Source organism: Saccopteryx leptura, chromosome 1 (genome assembly GCF_036850995.1).
Source record: "Saccopteryx leptura isolate mSacLep1 chromosome 1, mSacLep1_pri_phased_curated, whole genome shotgun sequence".
In the NCBI taxonomy this organism is placed as follows: domain Eukaryota; kingdom Metazoa; phylum Chordata; class Mammalia; order Chiroptera; family Emballonuridae; genus Saccopteryx; species Saccopteryx leptura.
This window is the reverse complement of record NC_089503.1, coordinates 387,580,476-387,595,823: the sequence shown is the minus strand read 5'-3', so window position 1 is coordinate 387,595,823 and position 15,348 is coordinate 387,580,476. Positions and strand designations below refer to the sequence as shown.

General features: G+C 66.3%; 2 protein-coding genes across 3 annotated transcripts in view; one reads left to right on the top strand and one right to left on the bottom strand.

Annotated features, from left to right (window-relative positions):
• The window catches only part of TNXB (tenascin XB), an 87,701-nt gene extending 76,436 nt beyond the window's left edge, over window positions 1-11,265 (top strand). Inside the window, exons 29-45 of the mRNA XM_066359815.1 lie at window positions 161-484; window positions 1,645-1,932; window positions 2,275-2,553; window positions 4,134-4,421; window positions 7,214-7,537; window positions 7,797-8,132; window positions 8,296-8,418; window positions 8,543-8,686; window positions 8,821-8,940; window positions 9,048-9,191; window positions 9,284-9,414; window positions 9,565-9,697; window positions 9,800-9,951; window positions 10,031-10,127; window positions 10,220-10,381; window positions 10,473-10,636; window positions 10,974-11,265. Of these exons, the coding sequence (XP_066215912.1) occupies window positions 161-484; window positions 1,645-1,932; window positions 2,275-2,553; window positions 4,134-4,421; window positions 7,214-7,537; window positions 7,797-8,132; window positions 8,296-8,418; window positions 8,543-8,686; window positions 8,821-8,940; window positions 9,048-9,191; window positions 9,284-9,414; window positions 9,565-9,697; window positions 9,800-9,951; window positions 10,031-10,127; window positions 10,220-10,381; window positions 10,473-10,636; window positions 10,974-11,066 (3,302 nt within the window). The 3' untranslated portion in view covers window positions 11,067-11,265. The remainder of the gene's footprint in view (window positions 1-160; window positions 485-1,644; window positions 1,933-2,274; window positions 2,554-4,133; window positions 4,422-7,213; window positions 7,538-7,796; window positions 8,133-8,295; window positions 8,419-8,542; window positions 8,687-8,820; window positions 8,941-9,047; window positions 9,192-9,283; window positions 9,415-9,564; window positions 9,698-9,799; window positions 9,952-10,030; window positions 10,128-10,219; window positions 10,382-10,472; window positions 10,637-10,973) is intronic.
• On the bottom strand, window positions 11,080-14,212 carry CYP21A2 (cytochrome P450 family 21 subfamily A member 2). 2 transcript variants are annotated; one of them, XM_066359810.1, is made up of 10 exons: window positions 13,982-14,212; window positions 13,802-13,891; window positions 13,528-13,682; window positions 12,959-13,054; window positions 12,760-12,861; window positions 12,584-12,670; window positions 12,226-12,444; window positions 11,858-12,036; window positions 11,655-11,758; window positions 11,080-11,559 (listed from the first exon to the last, which is right to left on the bottom strand). In XM_066359810.1, the coding sequence occupies exons 1-10, from the start codon at window positions 14,178-14,180 to the stop codon at window positions 11,300-11,302; spliced, it is 1,491 nt and encodes a 496-aa protein (XP_066215907.1). In that variant the 5' UTR covers window positions 14,181-14,212; the 3' UTR covers window positions 11,080-11,299. The 2 variants fall into 2 exon arrangements, with proteins under 2 accessions (XP_066215907.1, XP_066215908.1); XM_066359811.1 differs by having other exon boundaries at window positions 11,081-11,559; window positions 12,226-12,426.
• Window positions 14,213-15,348: the final 1,136 nt, after the last annotated feature.

Genomic DNA, 15,348 nt, shown 5'->3' with positions numbered 1-15,348 from the left:
CCCGGGGCTCCGGGCATGTCTGTGAGGTTGGACTGAGTGGGACCACCCAGCCCCCAGGAGGGCCTTCTCTGGAGTGACCAGAGGTGACCGCAGCCTGGGGAAGACCGAGGACACCCCACGGCCCCTGCTCAACCCCCCCCCCCGTGTCTGTCCCTCCCAGCTGCAGAGGAAGAGACCCCCAGCCCCACAGAGCCCGGCACGGAGGCCCCGGGGCCCCCCGAGGAGCCCCTGCTGGGGGAGCTGACGCTGACCGGCTCCTCCCCGGACTCGCTGAGCCTCTCCTGGACTGTCCCCCGGGGCCACTTCGACTCCTTTGCCGTCCAGTACAAGGACGGGGACGGGCGGCCCCAGGCGGTGCGTGTCGGGGGCGAGGAGCGGGAGGTCACCGTGCGGGGCCTGGAGCCGGGGCGCAAGTACAAGATGCACCTGTACGGCCTGCACGGGGGCCGGCGCGTGGGCCCCGTGTCCACCGTGGGCCTCACCGGTGAGTGGGGGCGGACGGGTTTTCCTCTGCCCCTCTGCTGTCTGCCGTGGGTTTCGCACATGTCATACCTGGGCGAGGGCCTCTCCCTTCTCACACGGAGACACACCCCCACCTGGCCCTCGATGAGTGAGGGCTGGTGGGGACTGTCGGGTCCTACTGGGCATGGAGCTCGCGCCTCATACACCTTAATAATCAGGGGTCTCCAAACTTTTTACACAGGGGGCCAGTTCACTGTCCCTCAGACCATTGGAGGGCTGCCAAATACAGTGGTCCTCTCACTGACCACCAATGAAAGAGGTGCCCCTTCCAGAAGTGCAGTGGGGGCTGGATAAATGGCCTCAGAGGGCCGCATTGCAGCCCGTGGGCCGTAGTTTGGGGACGCCTGCTAGTTCTTCCTTTGCTCCTGATCCGGGACCTCTGACTTGCTGATTTGTTCGTATGTGGCTTCCTCAGGCTCCCTGACTGGGCATTTCAGTAGCTCAGAATTGGGTGTGGAACCAGGTCCTCTAGGTTTGAGTTCTGCTGTGAATGGTCTGATTGTTTTTGTGTTCTTTTAGTATTTTATTTTATTTCTTTTCTCTCTTTTTTATTTAAATTTAGTGAGAGGAGGGGAGGCAGAGAGATAGAGTCCTGCATGCACTCCAACTGGGATCCACCCGGCAATCTTACTAGGGGGCGATGCTCTGCCTATCTGAGGCCCTTGCTCCGTTGATCAGCAATTGGGCTCTTCTTAGTGCCTGAGGCAGAGGCCATGGAGCCATTCTCAGTGCCTGGGGCCAACTTGCTCCAGTTGAGCCATGGCTGTAGGAAGGGAGAGAGAGAGAAGCAAGAGGGTGAGGGGTGGAGAAGCAGATGAGTGCTTCTCCTGTGTGTCCTGACCAGGAATCGAACCCTGGCCATCCACACACCAGGCCAACGCTCTACCCCTGTGCTAACCAGCCAGGTGGTCTGATTGTTTATTGTGCACGTGCTTCTTGCCATTTGTAGCCACTGATCTCTGCACAAGCGGGATGACGGTTAACAGCACCTACCACACTTGTGTGCATGCTCCCCAGTGCCTGGGCCCCCAGAACACTCTGCTGGGCTGTTTGCTCACAGCGAGGAAGCATTACCTCTCCAGGACGGCCAGAGAGCCCTGGGCTTCCCCTTCTCTGTTCCAGCCTCCCTGCCCACGGAGCCGCCGGTGACGCCCCACCTGCAGGAGCTGGCCGTGGGAGCCGTGACCTCCGACACCGTGCACCTGTCCTGGGCGGTGGCCCAGGGCCCCTTTGACTCCTTCCTGATCCAGTACAGGGACGGGCAGGGGCAGCCCCGGACAGTGCCCATGGACGGGGAGCTCCGCGAGGCCACCGTCTCCGACCTGGCCCCTGCCCGCAAGTACAAGTTCCTGCTCTTCGGAATGCAGGACGGCAAAAGGCACGGCCCGCTCTCTGCAGATGCCAAGACCCGTGAGTGAGGGCCAGAGGCCACCGCTGCCCCTGGAGCCTTTTGACCGTCCCTCGCCCCCTGCGGCAGCCGTGGGAATGTCACCTTCTGTGCGCCACACGCCAGACCGCAGGGACTCCAGACCCGTCTCTTTACGGGGTTCAGTGACGTCCAGTCCTGCACCCCCTGGGCCCCGGGCCCCATCCTCCCCCTGCTCCTCCTGTGAGGGACACCTGCTTTCTTCGCCGGCTCCTCTCGTCCCTGTGCGTCAGCCTCCCCCTTCCTGATGTGGCCCCGAGGAAGCTCTGTCTGCCTGTCACCCCCTGTCTGTCTCTCCCCACGTACCTGTCTCTCTGTCTTTCCAGTGCCAGACACAAAGCCTTCTCCTCGCCTGGGGGAGCTGACAGTGACGGACGTGACCCCAGACTCTGTGGTCCTCGCGTGGACGGTCCCCCAGGGCGAATTCGACTCCTTCGTGGTGCGGTACAAGGACAGGGATGGGCAGCCCCAGGTGGTGCCCGTGGCCGCAGACCAGCTAGCGGTCACCATCCCCGGCCTGGAGCCCAACAGAAAGTACAAGTTCCAGCTCTATGGACTGGCAGGCAGGAGGCAGCTGGGCCCCGTCTCTGCCGAGGGCACCACGGGTGAGCCCCCGCCTTGCGCCCCGCCACTCCCAGCGCTGGCCTGTGGCCCTCCCGCGAAGCTGGCTCCTCTCCGCCAGCCTCGGCGTGACAATCGTAGCAGCAAACGCACACTCTCACTGCCTCCCTACCAGATGCCGGGCGCAGCTCCGAGCATTTTGTGTGCATTATCTTTTTCCCGTTCACCAACTGGTAATGACATAAAAACAGTCCAGGCTTCAGAGCCCAGCAGACCCGTGTTGACATTCCGATTGCCAACTGTGTGGCCACGAACAAGCCCCCGACAAGCCACCTCTCTTCCTTGAACCCCGGTTTTCACACCAGCGTGACGGTGACGAATCATACCGATGGCACTTGATAAATGCTCACACCCTCCTCCCTCCGTCCTGGTTCTGCGGCAAGAGGTGGGGAATGCAGAGGGTTTGGCTGCAAAGACACAGTGAAAAATCTGGTGTCCCTGTGCCAACTCAGTCCCCCGCCCGGGAAGGCGTGGAGGGGGGTCACCTCACCTCGCTCCCAGGACCATGAACCACCTTGGCCAGACAGCAGGGGTGGGGCACATGGCCATAACCCTCATCCCTGAACCCTCATTAGGGGCCTGGATCCAGGCTTCCTCGCCATCCCCGTCAGTCAGTGGGTCTCTCCCAGCTCTGCCCCTGGCTCTCCCCAACCCCACCCCGCCCTCTTCACCCAGCTGCATGGCCTAGGGGTTACTGCGGGGCTGGGGGGGGTGGAAGGAAGGCCCAGGCTGATAGAGAGTGAGTGGATAGTCGTGCTGGGCAACGGCAGCCCGTGAGCTTGACCAGCTGCCCACCCTGGCTCTTACTGTCAACCTGACAACCCAGACGCCCTCTGGGAACTTTCCTCAGCTCTAGCCATCTTTCTTCCCAGGGGACTGGGGATGGGGGGAAACTGAGGCCCTTCTCAGCAGCCCCAGTCACCAGTCTCCCATTTGGTGATCTTCTGTGCACTTCCTGCACCCTGTTCCCAGCAGGGAGGGAGTGGGGTAGGGAGGAGCCTGGGCACGGCCTCTGGAGGAGGGGACCAGGCGACCCACCCTGCTTTCTGTAGGACAGGACTGGCCCTGGCTGGTGGGCTCAGCGGCAGAGCATCCGCCCGGCATGTGGCTGTCCGGGGTTCCAGTCCCAGTCAGGGCACACAGGAGAAGCACCCATCTGCTTCTCCACCCTCCCCCTCTTCTCTCTCTTTCTCTCTTTCTTCCCCTCCCACAGCCATGGCTCAGCTGGAGCCTCCCAGCACGGAGGATGGCTCCATGGCCTCTGCCTCAAGCACTAAGAGCTCAGTTGCTGAGCAACAGAGCAAGGGCCCCAGATGGACAGAGCATCGCCCCCTGGTGGGCATGCCGGGTGGATCCCGGTCGGGCGCATGCGGGAGTCTGTCTGTCTCTCTTCCCTTCACTGAAAAAAAAAAAAAAATGACAGGACTGGAGCAGACTTGTCTTCTGAGTGGCTGTCCTTGAAGCCACACTTCAGGGACCCTTTCCCAGACCCCCCACGCCTCCTGGAAGTCCAGGGTGGACGTGAAGGCACCTCTAAGAGCGGCTGCCCCTCCTCTCCCCACAGCTCCCCCGGAGAAGGAGCGGCAGCCCCCACCCCGCCTGGGGGAGCTGATGGTGACAGATGAGACCCCAGACTCCCTGCGCCTTGTGTGGACGGTGGCCCAAGGCCCCTTCGACTCCTTTGTGGTCCAGTACAGGGACACAACCGGGCAGCCCCGGGCAGTGCCCATGGCCGCAGCCCAGCGGGAGGCCACCATAGATGGCTTGGAGCCTGACAGGAAGTACAAGTTCCTGCTCTACGGGCTCCTGGGAGGACAGCGCCTGGGCCCCGTCTCCGTCCTGGGAGTGACAGGTGCGTGGCAGGCTGTCCTGTGCGGCCCTAGCGCGCCCGCCTGCGTGGGTCTGGGCTGAAGATGCAGGGACTGGCCGGGGTGGGCAGGGGTGTGGTGGAGCCCTGCCCGGTCCCGGAGGAAGGTGCTGAGAACCAGCTCTGACGGCGACGAGGGGTCGTGCACAGCCAGGGCCAGGTGTCCAGGAGCGGCCCGGGCAGTGGACTTCCATCTCCCGACACCGCTTCCCCTGCCCCAGTGCTAGGCTGCTCCCCGCGTCCGGCAGGGTGGCCTTGTCCAGATAGGGGTACCTCGCCCCGCCCCGGGATGAGTCAGGAAACTTTTCTCAAATGGAAAATCACTGGAGAGCAAACCCGCAAAGGGCAAAGGAACCAGCAGGGGCTGCGGGTGCGTGGGGGGGGCCCGGGCGGCAGCGGCTGTGTGTGTGTGTGTGTGTGTGTGTGTGTGTGCGGGGGCGGACTCTTCCCCATGGCGGCTGTGTGTGTGTGTGTGTGTGTGTGTGCGGGGGCGGACTCTTCCCCACGGCGGCTGTGTGTGTGTGTGTGTGTGTGTGTGCGCGCGGGGGCGGACTCTTCCCCATGGCGGCTGTGTGTGTGTGTGTGTGTGTGTGTGCGCGCGGGGGCGGACTCTTCCCCATGGCGGCTGTGTGTGTGTGTGTGCGCGGGGGTGGACTCTTCCCCATGGCGGCTGTGTGTGTGTGTGTGCGCGGGGGCGGACTCTTCCCCATGGCGGCTGTGTGTGTGTGTGTGCGCGGGGGCGGACTCTTCCCCATGGCGGCTGTGTGTGTGTGTGTGCGCAGGGGCGGACTCTTCCCCATGGCGGCTGTGTGTGTGTGTGTGTGTGTGTGCGCGCGGGGGCGGACTCTTCCCCATGGCGGCTGTGTGTGTGTGTGTGTGTGCGCGCGCGGGGGCGGACTCTTCCCCATGGCGGCTGTGTGTGTGTGTGTGCGCGGGGGTGGACTCTTCCCCATGGCGGCTGTGTGTGTGTGTGTGCGCGGGGGCGGACTCTTCCCCATGGCGGCTGTGTGTGTGTGTGTGCGCGGGGGCGGACTCTTCCCCATGGCGGCTGTGTGTGTGTGTGTGCGCGGGGGCGGACTCTTCCCCATGGCGGCTGTGTGTGTGTGTGTGCGGGGGCGGACTCTTCCCCATGGCGGCTGTGTGTGTGTGTGTGCGGGGGCGGACTCTTCCCCATGGCGGCTGTGTGTGTGTGTGTGTGTGTGTGTGCGCGCGCGCGCGCGGGGGTGGACTCTTCCCCATGGCGGCTGTGTGTGTGTGTGTGTGTGTGTGTGTGCGCGGGGGCGGACTCTTCCCCATGGCGGCTGTGTGTGTGTGTGTGTGTGCGCGCGCGGGGGGGGACTCTTCCCCATGGCGGCTGTGTGTGTGTGTGTGTGTGTGTGTGCGCGCGGGGGCGGACTCTTCCCCATGGCGGCTGTGTGTGTGTGTGTGTGTGTGCGCGCGCGGGGGCGGACTCTTCCCCATGGCGGCTGTGTGTGTGTGTGTGTGTGTGTGTGTGTGTGCGCGCGGGGGGGCAGACTCTTCCCCAAGGCAGGTGTGTGTGTGTGTGTGTGTGTGCGCGGGGGCAGACTCTTCCCCACGGCGGCTGTGTGTGTGTGTGTGCGGGGGCGGACTCTTCCCCACGGCGGCTGTGTGTGTGTGTGTGTGTGTGTGTGTGCGCGGGGGCGGACTCTTCCCCACGGCGGCTGTGTGTGTGTGTGTGCGGGGGCGGACTCTTCCCCACGGCGGCTGTGTGTGTGTGTGCGGGGGCGGACTCTTCCCCACGGCGGCTGTGTGTGTGTGTGTGTGTGTGTGTGCGGGGGCGGACTCTTCCCCACGGCGGCTGTGTGTGTGTGTGTGTGCGGGGGCGGACTCTTCCCCACGGCGGCTGTGTGTGTGTGTGCGGGGGCGGACTCTTCCCCACGGCGGCTGTGTGTGTGTGTGTGTGTGTGTGCGGGGGCGGACTCTTCCCCACGGCGGCTGTGTGTGTGTGTGTGTGTGCGGGGGCGGACTCTTCCCCACGGCGGCTGTGTGTGTGTGTGTGCGGGGGCGGACTCTTCCCCACGGCGGCTGTGTGTGTGTGTGTGTGTGTGTGTGTGCGGGGGCGGACTCTTCCCCACGGCGGCTGTGTGTGTGTGTGTGCGGGGGCGGACTCTTCCCCACGGCGGCTGTGTGTGTGTGTGTGTGCGCGGGGGCAGACTCTTCCCCAAGGCGGCTGTGTGTGTGTGTGTGTGTGTGCGGGGGCAGACTCTTCCCCACGGCGGCTGTGTGTGTGTGTGTGCGGGGGCGGACTCTTCCCCACGGCGGCTGTGTGTGTGTGTGTGTGTGTGTGTGTGCGCGGGGGCGGACTCTTCCCCACGGCGGCCCTACGGGCAGGGCAGATTCGAACCTTGTTCACCAGCCTCCTCCATACGCAGCCCTCCCTAGTTCTGGTCACTTAGTCCTGCCTCAGGCCGTCAGTACAGGAGTCCTCAGACACGGGGTGGGGATGAGACACCGCGGGTTCAGGCCCAGCAGGGGCGCCCACAGAGGCGTCATGGGGCCTCCCAGGGAGGACCGGGCGTGGGCCTCAGCACCAGGGCAGGGAGGTGGCAGGAGAGCTTGGTCCCTGTCTTCTCTAACCCTGGCTTCCACGGCCGGACCGTAAAGTCCCCACCTCAGCCCTGGGACACCCGGAACCCCCTCTTTGTAAGGTGCAAGGGAGTTGGGAGGGCCCTCTGCGTGCACACGCATGCACACGCGTGCACACACATGCACACACGTGCACACACACACACTCCTCCCCTGGGCCTCTCCCACAGCTCCAGAAGAGGACTCCCCCGCCCCCTGGCACCCCAGCACAGAGGTCCCCGAGTCCCCCGAAGGGCCGCACCTAGGGGTGCTGGCAGTGACCGACAGGACCCCAGACTCCCTGCGCCTTGCGTGGACGGTGGCCCAGGGCCCCTTTGACTCCTTCGTGGTGCAGTACTGGGACCCAGACGGACAGCCCCAGGCCTTGCTCGTGGGAGGCGACCAGAACAAGGTGCTGGTGTCGGGCCTGGAGCCCAGCACGCTCTACAAGTTCTTCCTCTACGGCCTCCAGGACGGGAAGCGCCTGGGACCCGTCTCAGCCGAGGGCACCACAGGTAGCGGCAGGCAAGGGCCCGCTTGGGTCTGGGCCTGGGGAACCCAGGGGGTGAGTGTGGGGAGGTGACCGTGGAGGGAGGAGCCCTGGCTCTGCACATGTCACTGTGGGTCCTCTGGTGGGTGTCAGCTCCTCCTTAGCTCCACTTGACACACTAGGAATGAGGGGCCAGGGTGGGTTGGCTGAGGGGCCCTGTCCCAGGTCACCAGCTGCTTTGCTTCTGTTTCCAAACCCTTTTCCCTCCCACGCGCTCTGCACAGGGGCAGCTCCTGCCGGCCAGACCCCCGGGGAGCCCGGGCCCCGGCTGTCCCAGCTCTCCGTGACCGATGTGACCACCAGCTCCCTGCGGCTTAACTGGGAGGCACCCCCTGGGGCCTTCGACTCTTTCCTGCTCCGCTACGGAGTCCCCTCCGCGAGCACTCTGGAGCCCTATCCGCGTCCCCTGCTGCAGCGCGAGCTGACCGTGCCGGGGACGCGGCACTCGGCCGTGCTGCGGGACCTGCGTCCTGGGACCCTGTACAGCCTCACGCTGTACGGGCTGCGCGGGCCCCACAAGGCCGACAGCGTGCAGGGCACCGCCCGGACGCTCAGCCCAGGTGAGGCTGCTGAGCGGTGCAGGGCGCGAGGCGACTCCCACGTCCACGCCTGGAGCCAGGGGGCCCCGGAAGAGGAGGAGGAGCAGGAGGGGGAGGGGGAGGGGAGCACGGGGCAGGAGCCCCGTGCCCTCACCACCGTTCCTTGGCACACCTCTGCCCTCAGTTCTGGAGAGCCCCCGGGACCTCCAGTTCAGTGAAATTGGAGAGACCTCAGCCAGGGTCAGCTGGACGCCCCCGCCATCCCGTGTGGACAGCTTCAAAGTCTCCTACCAGCTGGCGGAAGGAGGTGACACGCCCCTTGTCCGAGCCCCCATTGGCTCCCCTCTCCCCTGCGCCCTCCACTCCGCCCACCCTGCAGCCCCTGCCGGCTTCCCTGGGCAACCCCTCAATCCCCGCCCCCGTGTTTACAGGGGAGCCCCAAAGCGTGAAAGTGGACGGCCGAACCCAGACCCAGAAACTCCAGGGGCTGATCTCGGGTGCTCACTACGAAGTGACGGTGGTTTCCGTCCGTGGCTTCGAGGAGAGTGAGCCTCTCACAGGCTTCCTCACCACGGGTGAGCGGGGCGGCGCGGGCGGGCAGGGGAGACCACGAGGCCGTGGGGGGACTGGTGTTGGAGGGTCCGGGTGCAGGGGTGTGGTGGGGAGAACAGCGAGGGGGGGTCTTCTCTGAGCCCCGCGCTCCCCGCAGTCCCCGACGGCCCCACCCAGCTGCGCGCCCTGAACCTGACCGAGGGGGCCGCCCTGCTGCACTGGAAGCCCCCCCGGGCTCCCGTGGACACCTACGACGTCCGGGTCACGGGCCCAGGCGGTGAGTGGTGCTCAGGCTTCCGCGGGGCGCTCGTGCAGGGGGGGAGAGCGGAGGCCCGCTGGGCCCTGGCGGGGCAGGTGGGCAGCCGCTGACGCCCCCGTGCCCAGCCCCCGGTCTGCAGGCCTCGGCCCCGGGCAGCGCGGTGGACTACCCCGTGGACGGCCTCGCGCTGCACATCAACTACACGGCCACCGTGCACGGCCTGCGGGGCCCCAACCTCACCTCGCCAGCCAGCATCACCTTCACCACCGGTACCTCTGTGAGGCGGGGCGGACGGGGTGGGGGAGGCAGGTGCAAGCAAAGGCCTCACCTCCCTCTTCTCTCCCCGCTTCTCCTTCTCCAGGCCTGGAGGGCCCCCGGGACTTGCAGGCCAAGGAAGTGACCCCCCGCACAGCCCTGCTTACGTGGACTAAGCCCCAAGTGCCACCAACCGGCTACCTGCTCACCTATGACACGCCTGGTGGACAGATTCAGGTGGCCCCACCCCGGCCGGCCGCACTGACCAACTCGCCGCCCAGGGTTCCCTTCTGGGGGGTGGGGCTGCTTCTGCACCCCCCCTCGTCCCCGGTGGGGCTCCACCTCTGCGCCCCTGAGTCCCTGACCCACCCCTTCTGCATCCCACAGGAGATCCTGCTCCGTGGGGACGTCACCTCGCACCAGCTCCTGGGCCTCTTCCCCTCCACCAGCTACAGCGCGTGGCTCCGGGCGGCGTGGGGGGAGAGCTTCTCACCCCCCATCTCCACCTCCTTCACCACGGGTACTCCGGGGGCGGGGCCGAGGCCGAGGCTGAGTGGGCGGCAGGGGTCTGGGCTTGGGAATCAAGGACTGCCCCCCCCCCCCGTCCCACCCTCTCCCCCAGGAGGACTGCGGGTCCCCTTCCCCCGGGACTGCGGAGAGGAGATGCAGAACCAGGCCGGCACCTCGAGGACCACCACCATCTTCCTCAATGGCAACCGCGAGCGGCCCCTGAACGTGTTTTGTGACATGGAGACTGACGGTGGCGGCTGGCTGGTGGGTGGCAGTCCGGAGCCGGGGGGGGGGGATGCCTGCCCCGGGAGCCACGAGCTGATGGTGACCCACTGCCTCCCAGGTGTTCCAGCGTCGCGTGGACGGGCACACGGACTTCTGGAGGGACTGGGAGGATTATGCCCAAGGTTTCGGGAACATCTCCGGGGAGTTCTGGCTGGGTCAGTGCCTCACGGGGATTGCGGGACCGGGGAAGGGAGGGAGGGGCCTGTGGGCCTCAGGGCCGCGGTGGGAGCACGCTTCCCCCCCCCAGGCAACGAGGCCCTGCACAGCCTGACCAGCGCCGGTGACTACTCCATGCGCGTGGACCTGCGGGCCGGCGGCGAGGCCGTGTTTGCCCAGTACGACTCCTTCAGGGTCGACTCGGCTGCCGACTACTACCGCCTGCACCTGGATGGCTACCGTGGCACGGCGGGTAGGGGCCGGCTGGGCCTGGGGGCTGGGCCTGGGGGCTGGGTGTGGGGGGGCAGGGGAGCCTCTCACTCCTCCCCGCGCCCACCCGCCAGGCGACTCCATGAGCTACCACAGCGGCAGCGTCTTCTCCGCCCGAGACCGAGACCCCAACAACCTGCTCATCTCCTGCGCCGTCTCCTACCGAGGCGCCTGGTGGTACAGAAACTGCCACTATGCCAACCTCAACGGGCTCTACGGGAGCACCGTGGATCACCAGGTGAGGGGCCTGGGGCCCACGCAGCAGCCGGGGTGATGGGGGGCTCCGCCTGCCTGGGGGTGACATGTCGTGGGGCAGGGCAAAGTAACAACCCCAAGGGCCCGCCTCTGGGACAGGGAACAATAATGCCATCTCGCCACGGTGTTTTGGGTAAGGAGACGATTTATTGGAGGGGAAGGGCCAGCTCAGAATTAAGCCTCGGTCCTCTGCGGTGGACAGTTACGAAGGCGGCAGGGAGGGAAAAAGGTTGGCTGATTTCTGGGGAGCAGCTCCCCAAAGGGACAGGGATGGGACGTCTGCTTTGACTCTCCGTCCACAACCACAACCTCCCTTCCAGGGAGTGAGCTGGTACCACTGGAAGGGCTTCGACTTCTCCGTGCCCTTCACGGAAATGAAGCTGCGACCCAGAGGCTACCGGGCCCCCACCTGAGGAGGCCGAGCCCGGCTGACCTCTCCCGCCAGGGTACAACGGCCTGCCGAGCACTGAGAGGCGGCGAGCAGGGGACACCTAGCGCCCGCCTTCACCACCCGGCCGCCAGAGGAAGCCTTCTCCGCCGCGATCTCACGGCACTTTGTTTACAGGGGGGGAGGGCAAGGGGCTGGATGGGAGCAATAAAAGGAGAAACTGAGGCACGAGGCCGCCCGCGTCCGTCCTGCTGGTGGTCAGTGGCATTCTCCCGGGCCGTCGCCCCCCCGGGGCTGCAACCGCACCCGGAACGGCTGCACCATGAGGTTGACCCCGGAGCGCGGGTCAGGCTGCAGCGGGGGCAGAGTGCCCGCCGCCGGCAGCAGCGTGAAGGCCTGCAGCAGGCGCGCCAGCACCACGAACAGCTCCAGGCGCGCCAGCGGCTCGCCCAGGCACACGCGTGCGCCGCAGCCGAAGGCCAGCGCGCTGGGGCTCGTGCCCGGCGACAGGAAGCGGTCTGCGGGGGCGGGGGAGGAACAGACCCGGTCAGCGGCTGCTGGGGACCCGGCTGGCGCTGCTCGCGCCCGTGGTTTCCCGACCCCCCGTGCGCACCGGGCCAGAATTCGTGTGGTCGCTCCCAGACCGTCTTGTCCAGGTGGGCGCCTTGGAGGTTGGGGATGACCACCGTGCCCTCGGGGATGTCGTAGCCGGAGATGCTGAGGACGGGGTGGAGTTAGAGGGGCCTGCCAGGCACCCACCACCACCACCACCACCACCACCAGCCATCCCGGCTCACCCCAGCTTTGCGGACTCACCTGCTGGGCCGCGTGGTGCGGTGCGGCAGCGCCAGGGGCACCACGGGCCGCAGACGCAGCACCTCCGCGATGGTGGCGTTGAGCAAGGGCAGCCGTGCGCGGTCCTTGTACCGGACCCCCGCGCTCCAGGCCCCAGTGCCCAGCTCACGGTCCAGCTCCTCCTGCAGGCGCTGCTGGACCTGGGGAATGGGAGAAGCCCCGTGTGGGGCCCAGCCCTGAGGCTCAGCGGCCACCCACCACCGCGGGGGGCGGGGGGGCGGGCTCTGTGCCAATCAGGAGAAGCTCCCCACCCCCACCGCGGCGACACAGCCCGCACCAGGTGGAGCCCCGAGAGGCCAGGACCTGCCCCCCACCCACCCAGGGCTCACCTCAGGGTGGTGAAGCAGGAACACCACAGCCCAGGAGAGGGTAGTAGACGTGGTCTCCGTGCCCCCAATGAAAAGGTCCACCACCGACATGCGCACGTGCCCTTCCAGGAGCTGTCCAGGGCCCCCTTCCACTCTCGGCTTCCCCACACCCTGGAGCATGTAGTCCGTCATGTCCCTCCAACGGCCGGCCACCATACTCTCCTGAGGACGGGAGGGGCCCTGAGTGGGAGAAGGGGCCGGGACGGCACAGGCCCAGGACGGGTGGGGCGCCCAAGAACTAGCCTATCCCTGCAGAGGCGACTGTGGGCTGTGAGCTGAGGGCTGTGGGCTGAGGGCCCGGTCCTCGCGCGGTGCCCACCTTGTGCTGCCTCAGCTGCTCCTCCACAATGTGGTCCCTGTTGGCCATGGCCTGCTTCAGCCTCCAGAGGCCGGGGCTGGGGAAGAACTGTTCAAGGAGCGAGAGCACAGTTGCCGGGAAGGAGGCTTGGCCCCACCCGCTCCCGGGGGCCGGGGAGTCTGGGCTCAGCCTCTCACCCTGAGGATGGGAACCACGTCCAAAATCTGGATGGACCAGTGGTCCCAGGTTTCCATCAAGTCCTGGACACAGTCGTGGATGACACGCACTAGGGTGTCCTCCTGTGGGGGAGGGGATCCTCTCAGTTCTGGACAGGAGGGGGGCGGGAGGGGTGCAGAGGGCTGGGCCCCGGCCTAGGGGAGCGTGAGGGGCCCTGACCTGGTCTCCAAAGGTGAGGCAACAGATGATGCTGCAGGTGAGGAAGGAGAACTCCTTCTGGATAGCCACGGGGGCGCCCGCCTGGGCTCTCATGCGCTGGGGGGAGAGAGAGAGCTGAGCGGGGGAGAGAGAGAGCTGAGCGGGGGAGAGAGAGAGCTGAGCGGGGGGGGAGAGAGAGCTGAGCGGGGGGGAGAGAGAGCTGAGCGGGGGAGTGTGAGAACTGGGGGGGGAGAGAGAGCTGAGCGGGGGAGTGTGAGAACTGGGGGGGGGAGAGAGAGCTGAGCGGGGGAGAGAGAGAGCTGAGCGGGGGAGTGTGAGAACTGGGGGGGGAGAGAGAGAGCTGAGCGGGGGAGTGTGAGAACTGGGGGGGGGAGAGAGAGAGCTGAGCGGAGGAGAGAGAGAGCTGAGCGGGGGAGAGAGAGAGCTGAGCGGGGGAGTGTGAGAACTGGGGGGGGGGGAGAGAGAGAGCTGAGCGGGGGAGTGTGAGAACTGGGTGGGGGGGGACCGAGCGTGCCGGGGCTGCTGGGCGCCGGGAGGCCGGCCGGGGTGACCACAGGGCCCAGCCTGACCTCACAGAACTTCTGGGTCAGCTGCTCCACCAGGGGCTCCATGGAGCCGCGCACGCCCAGCAGCAGAGCGGAGCGCGTGAGTCTCTTGTGGGCCTTCCAGAGCTGGGTGTAGTCCCCAAGCGAGAGGTCCTGGTTGTGCGGCGACACCAGCTTGTCTGCACGCAGGAGTGGGGTGCGGGGGTCCGAGCTGACCACGGGGAACCGGGCCAGGCCTTCCTTTCCTGCCTCACCGCCCCCGCCCCGGCCCCGGCCCCGGCCCCTCCTGGCCCCTTACAGGATGGGATGTGGGGTCGGCCGGCAAAGTCCACCCACTTCTTGACCATGGCCTCCTCGATGGTCCTCTTGGAGTTCAGCACCACCACCTCTGGAGGAGCACCAGAGTGGGGCGTCAGCAGGGAGCGCCCCCCCACCCAGCGTGGGCAGGCAGGGCGGCTGGGCCGGGGGTGGCGCTCACCTCGCAGCCCGAGACGCAGCCGGTAGACGGGCCCGTGCTGGTCAGCCAGGCCGAGCAGGTGGGCGGGGAGGTTGGGCTGCCGTAGGTGCAGGAAGCCGGGCACCAGCGGCGGCAGGTGGAGGCTCCGGAGCTTCCACCGGCCCCACAGCAGGCGGGCACCGGCCAGCGTGGTCAGCAGCAGCAGGCCGAGGAGCAGCATGGCCGGAGACCCGGGCGAAGGCCCCGGCCCGGCCACTTATAGCCCCGGACGTCCTGCCATCCACTTGCCTGTTCCGAGGCCCCTGCCCACTGCCCCGCCCACTCCTGGAACGGCCTCAGGCCCATCGGCCTTGGGGAGTCCGTATTTCAAACAACGGGCCTTTCTCCGTACATCCATCAAGAAGAAAGAGAGGAGAGTGGGACCCTGACCTTCCTCCCCTCCCCCCCCCCCGGGCCTCAGCTCTCTGGCTCCACACCAGCCACGCAGAAGAACCTGCCCAAGCTCTGGCCTGAGCCGCCCCCCTCGCCACCGCCCCCTCTGCCACCCAACCCCGCCACCTGCCCGTCTCTGCCACAGTTTGTCTCTGAGGGAACACAGTAGTCCCGCCCCCGTGTGCCCTCCGGGGCTGTCCGGAGAACAAAATGAGATACAAGGGATCTGTGTGTTCTTTTCACTCACGGATGGACGGGCGGACGACCCCCCAGCCCGGGTGGCCCGTGGGTCCCCTCTCCATACCCGTAGTCCCGTGTAATTGCCAGTGTCTCCACTTCATCAAACGTTGAAGATGAAGAATAACACGGCCCCCAAGTTGGGGCTCTCACCATGTGCCTCGTGCTTTTAGGTCACAAGGAACAGAGCAACTGGGAGGGACTTGAGCTGAGAATATAGTAAGAACTGTTCCGTGAATACAGGGGTGTCTCACGGGACCCGGGAGTGGGGGGCCCCGGGACAGGCTGTGTCCCCACGCTCTGTTCCTCCCTCCTGTGCCTGCGGTCCAGCGGCCCCTGCTTCAGCCCCAGGGAGAGCAGGACTGTCTTCGGGGTCAGAGTCCACAGGTTACAGGTCCAGCCCAGGGGCAAGCGGGGTTCCCAGCACAACTCAGTGTGCCCCCCGCAATTCCAAAGTCCCCAGGAAGGAACGCAGTAGCCACGCCTGGGAGTCGGGGGTCCAGCCCTATCCCGAGAGCTGTACGGTGGGGTCCCACTGGACCATCAAGGACCAATGTTATTTATTTTCTACTGAATTTATTGGGGGTGACATTGGTTTAAAAAAGTATATAAATTTCCACAACACATAATCTGTACACTGCACTGTGTGGTCACCACCCTGAGTAGGGGCCGATTTTAAGGGGCTCAGAGGAAGGTCGTGGGGAGAGACCCTTGCGAAG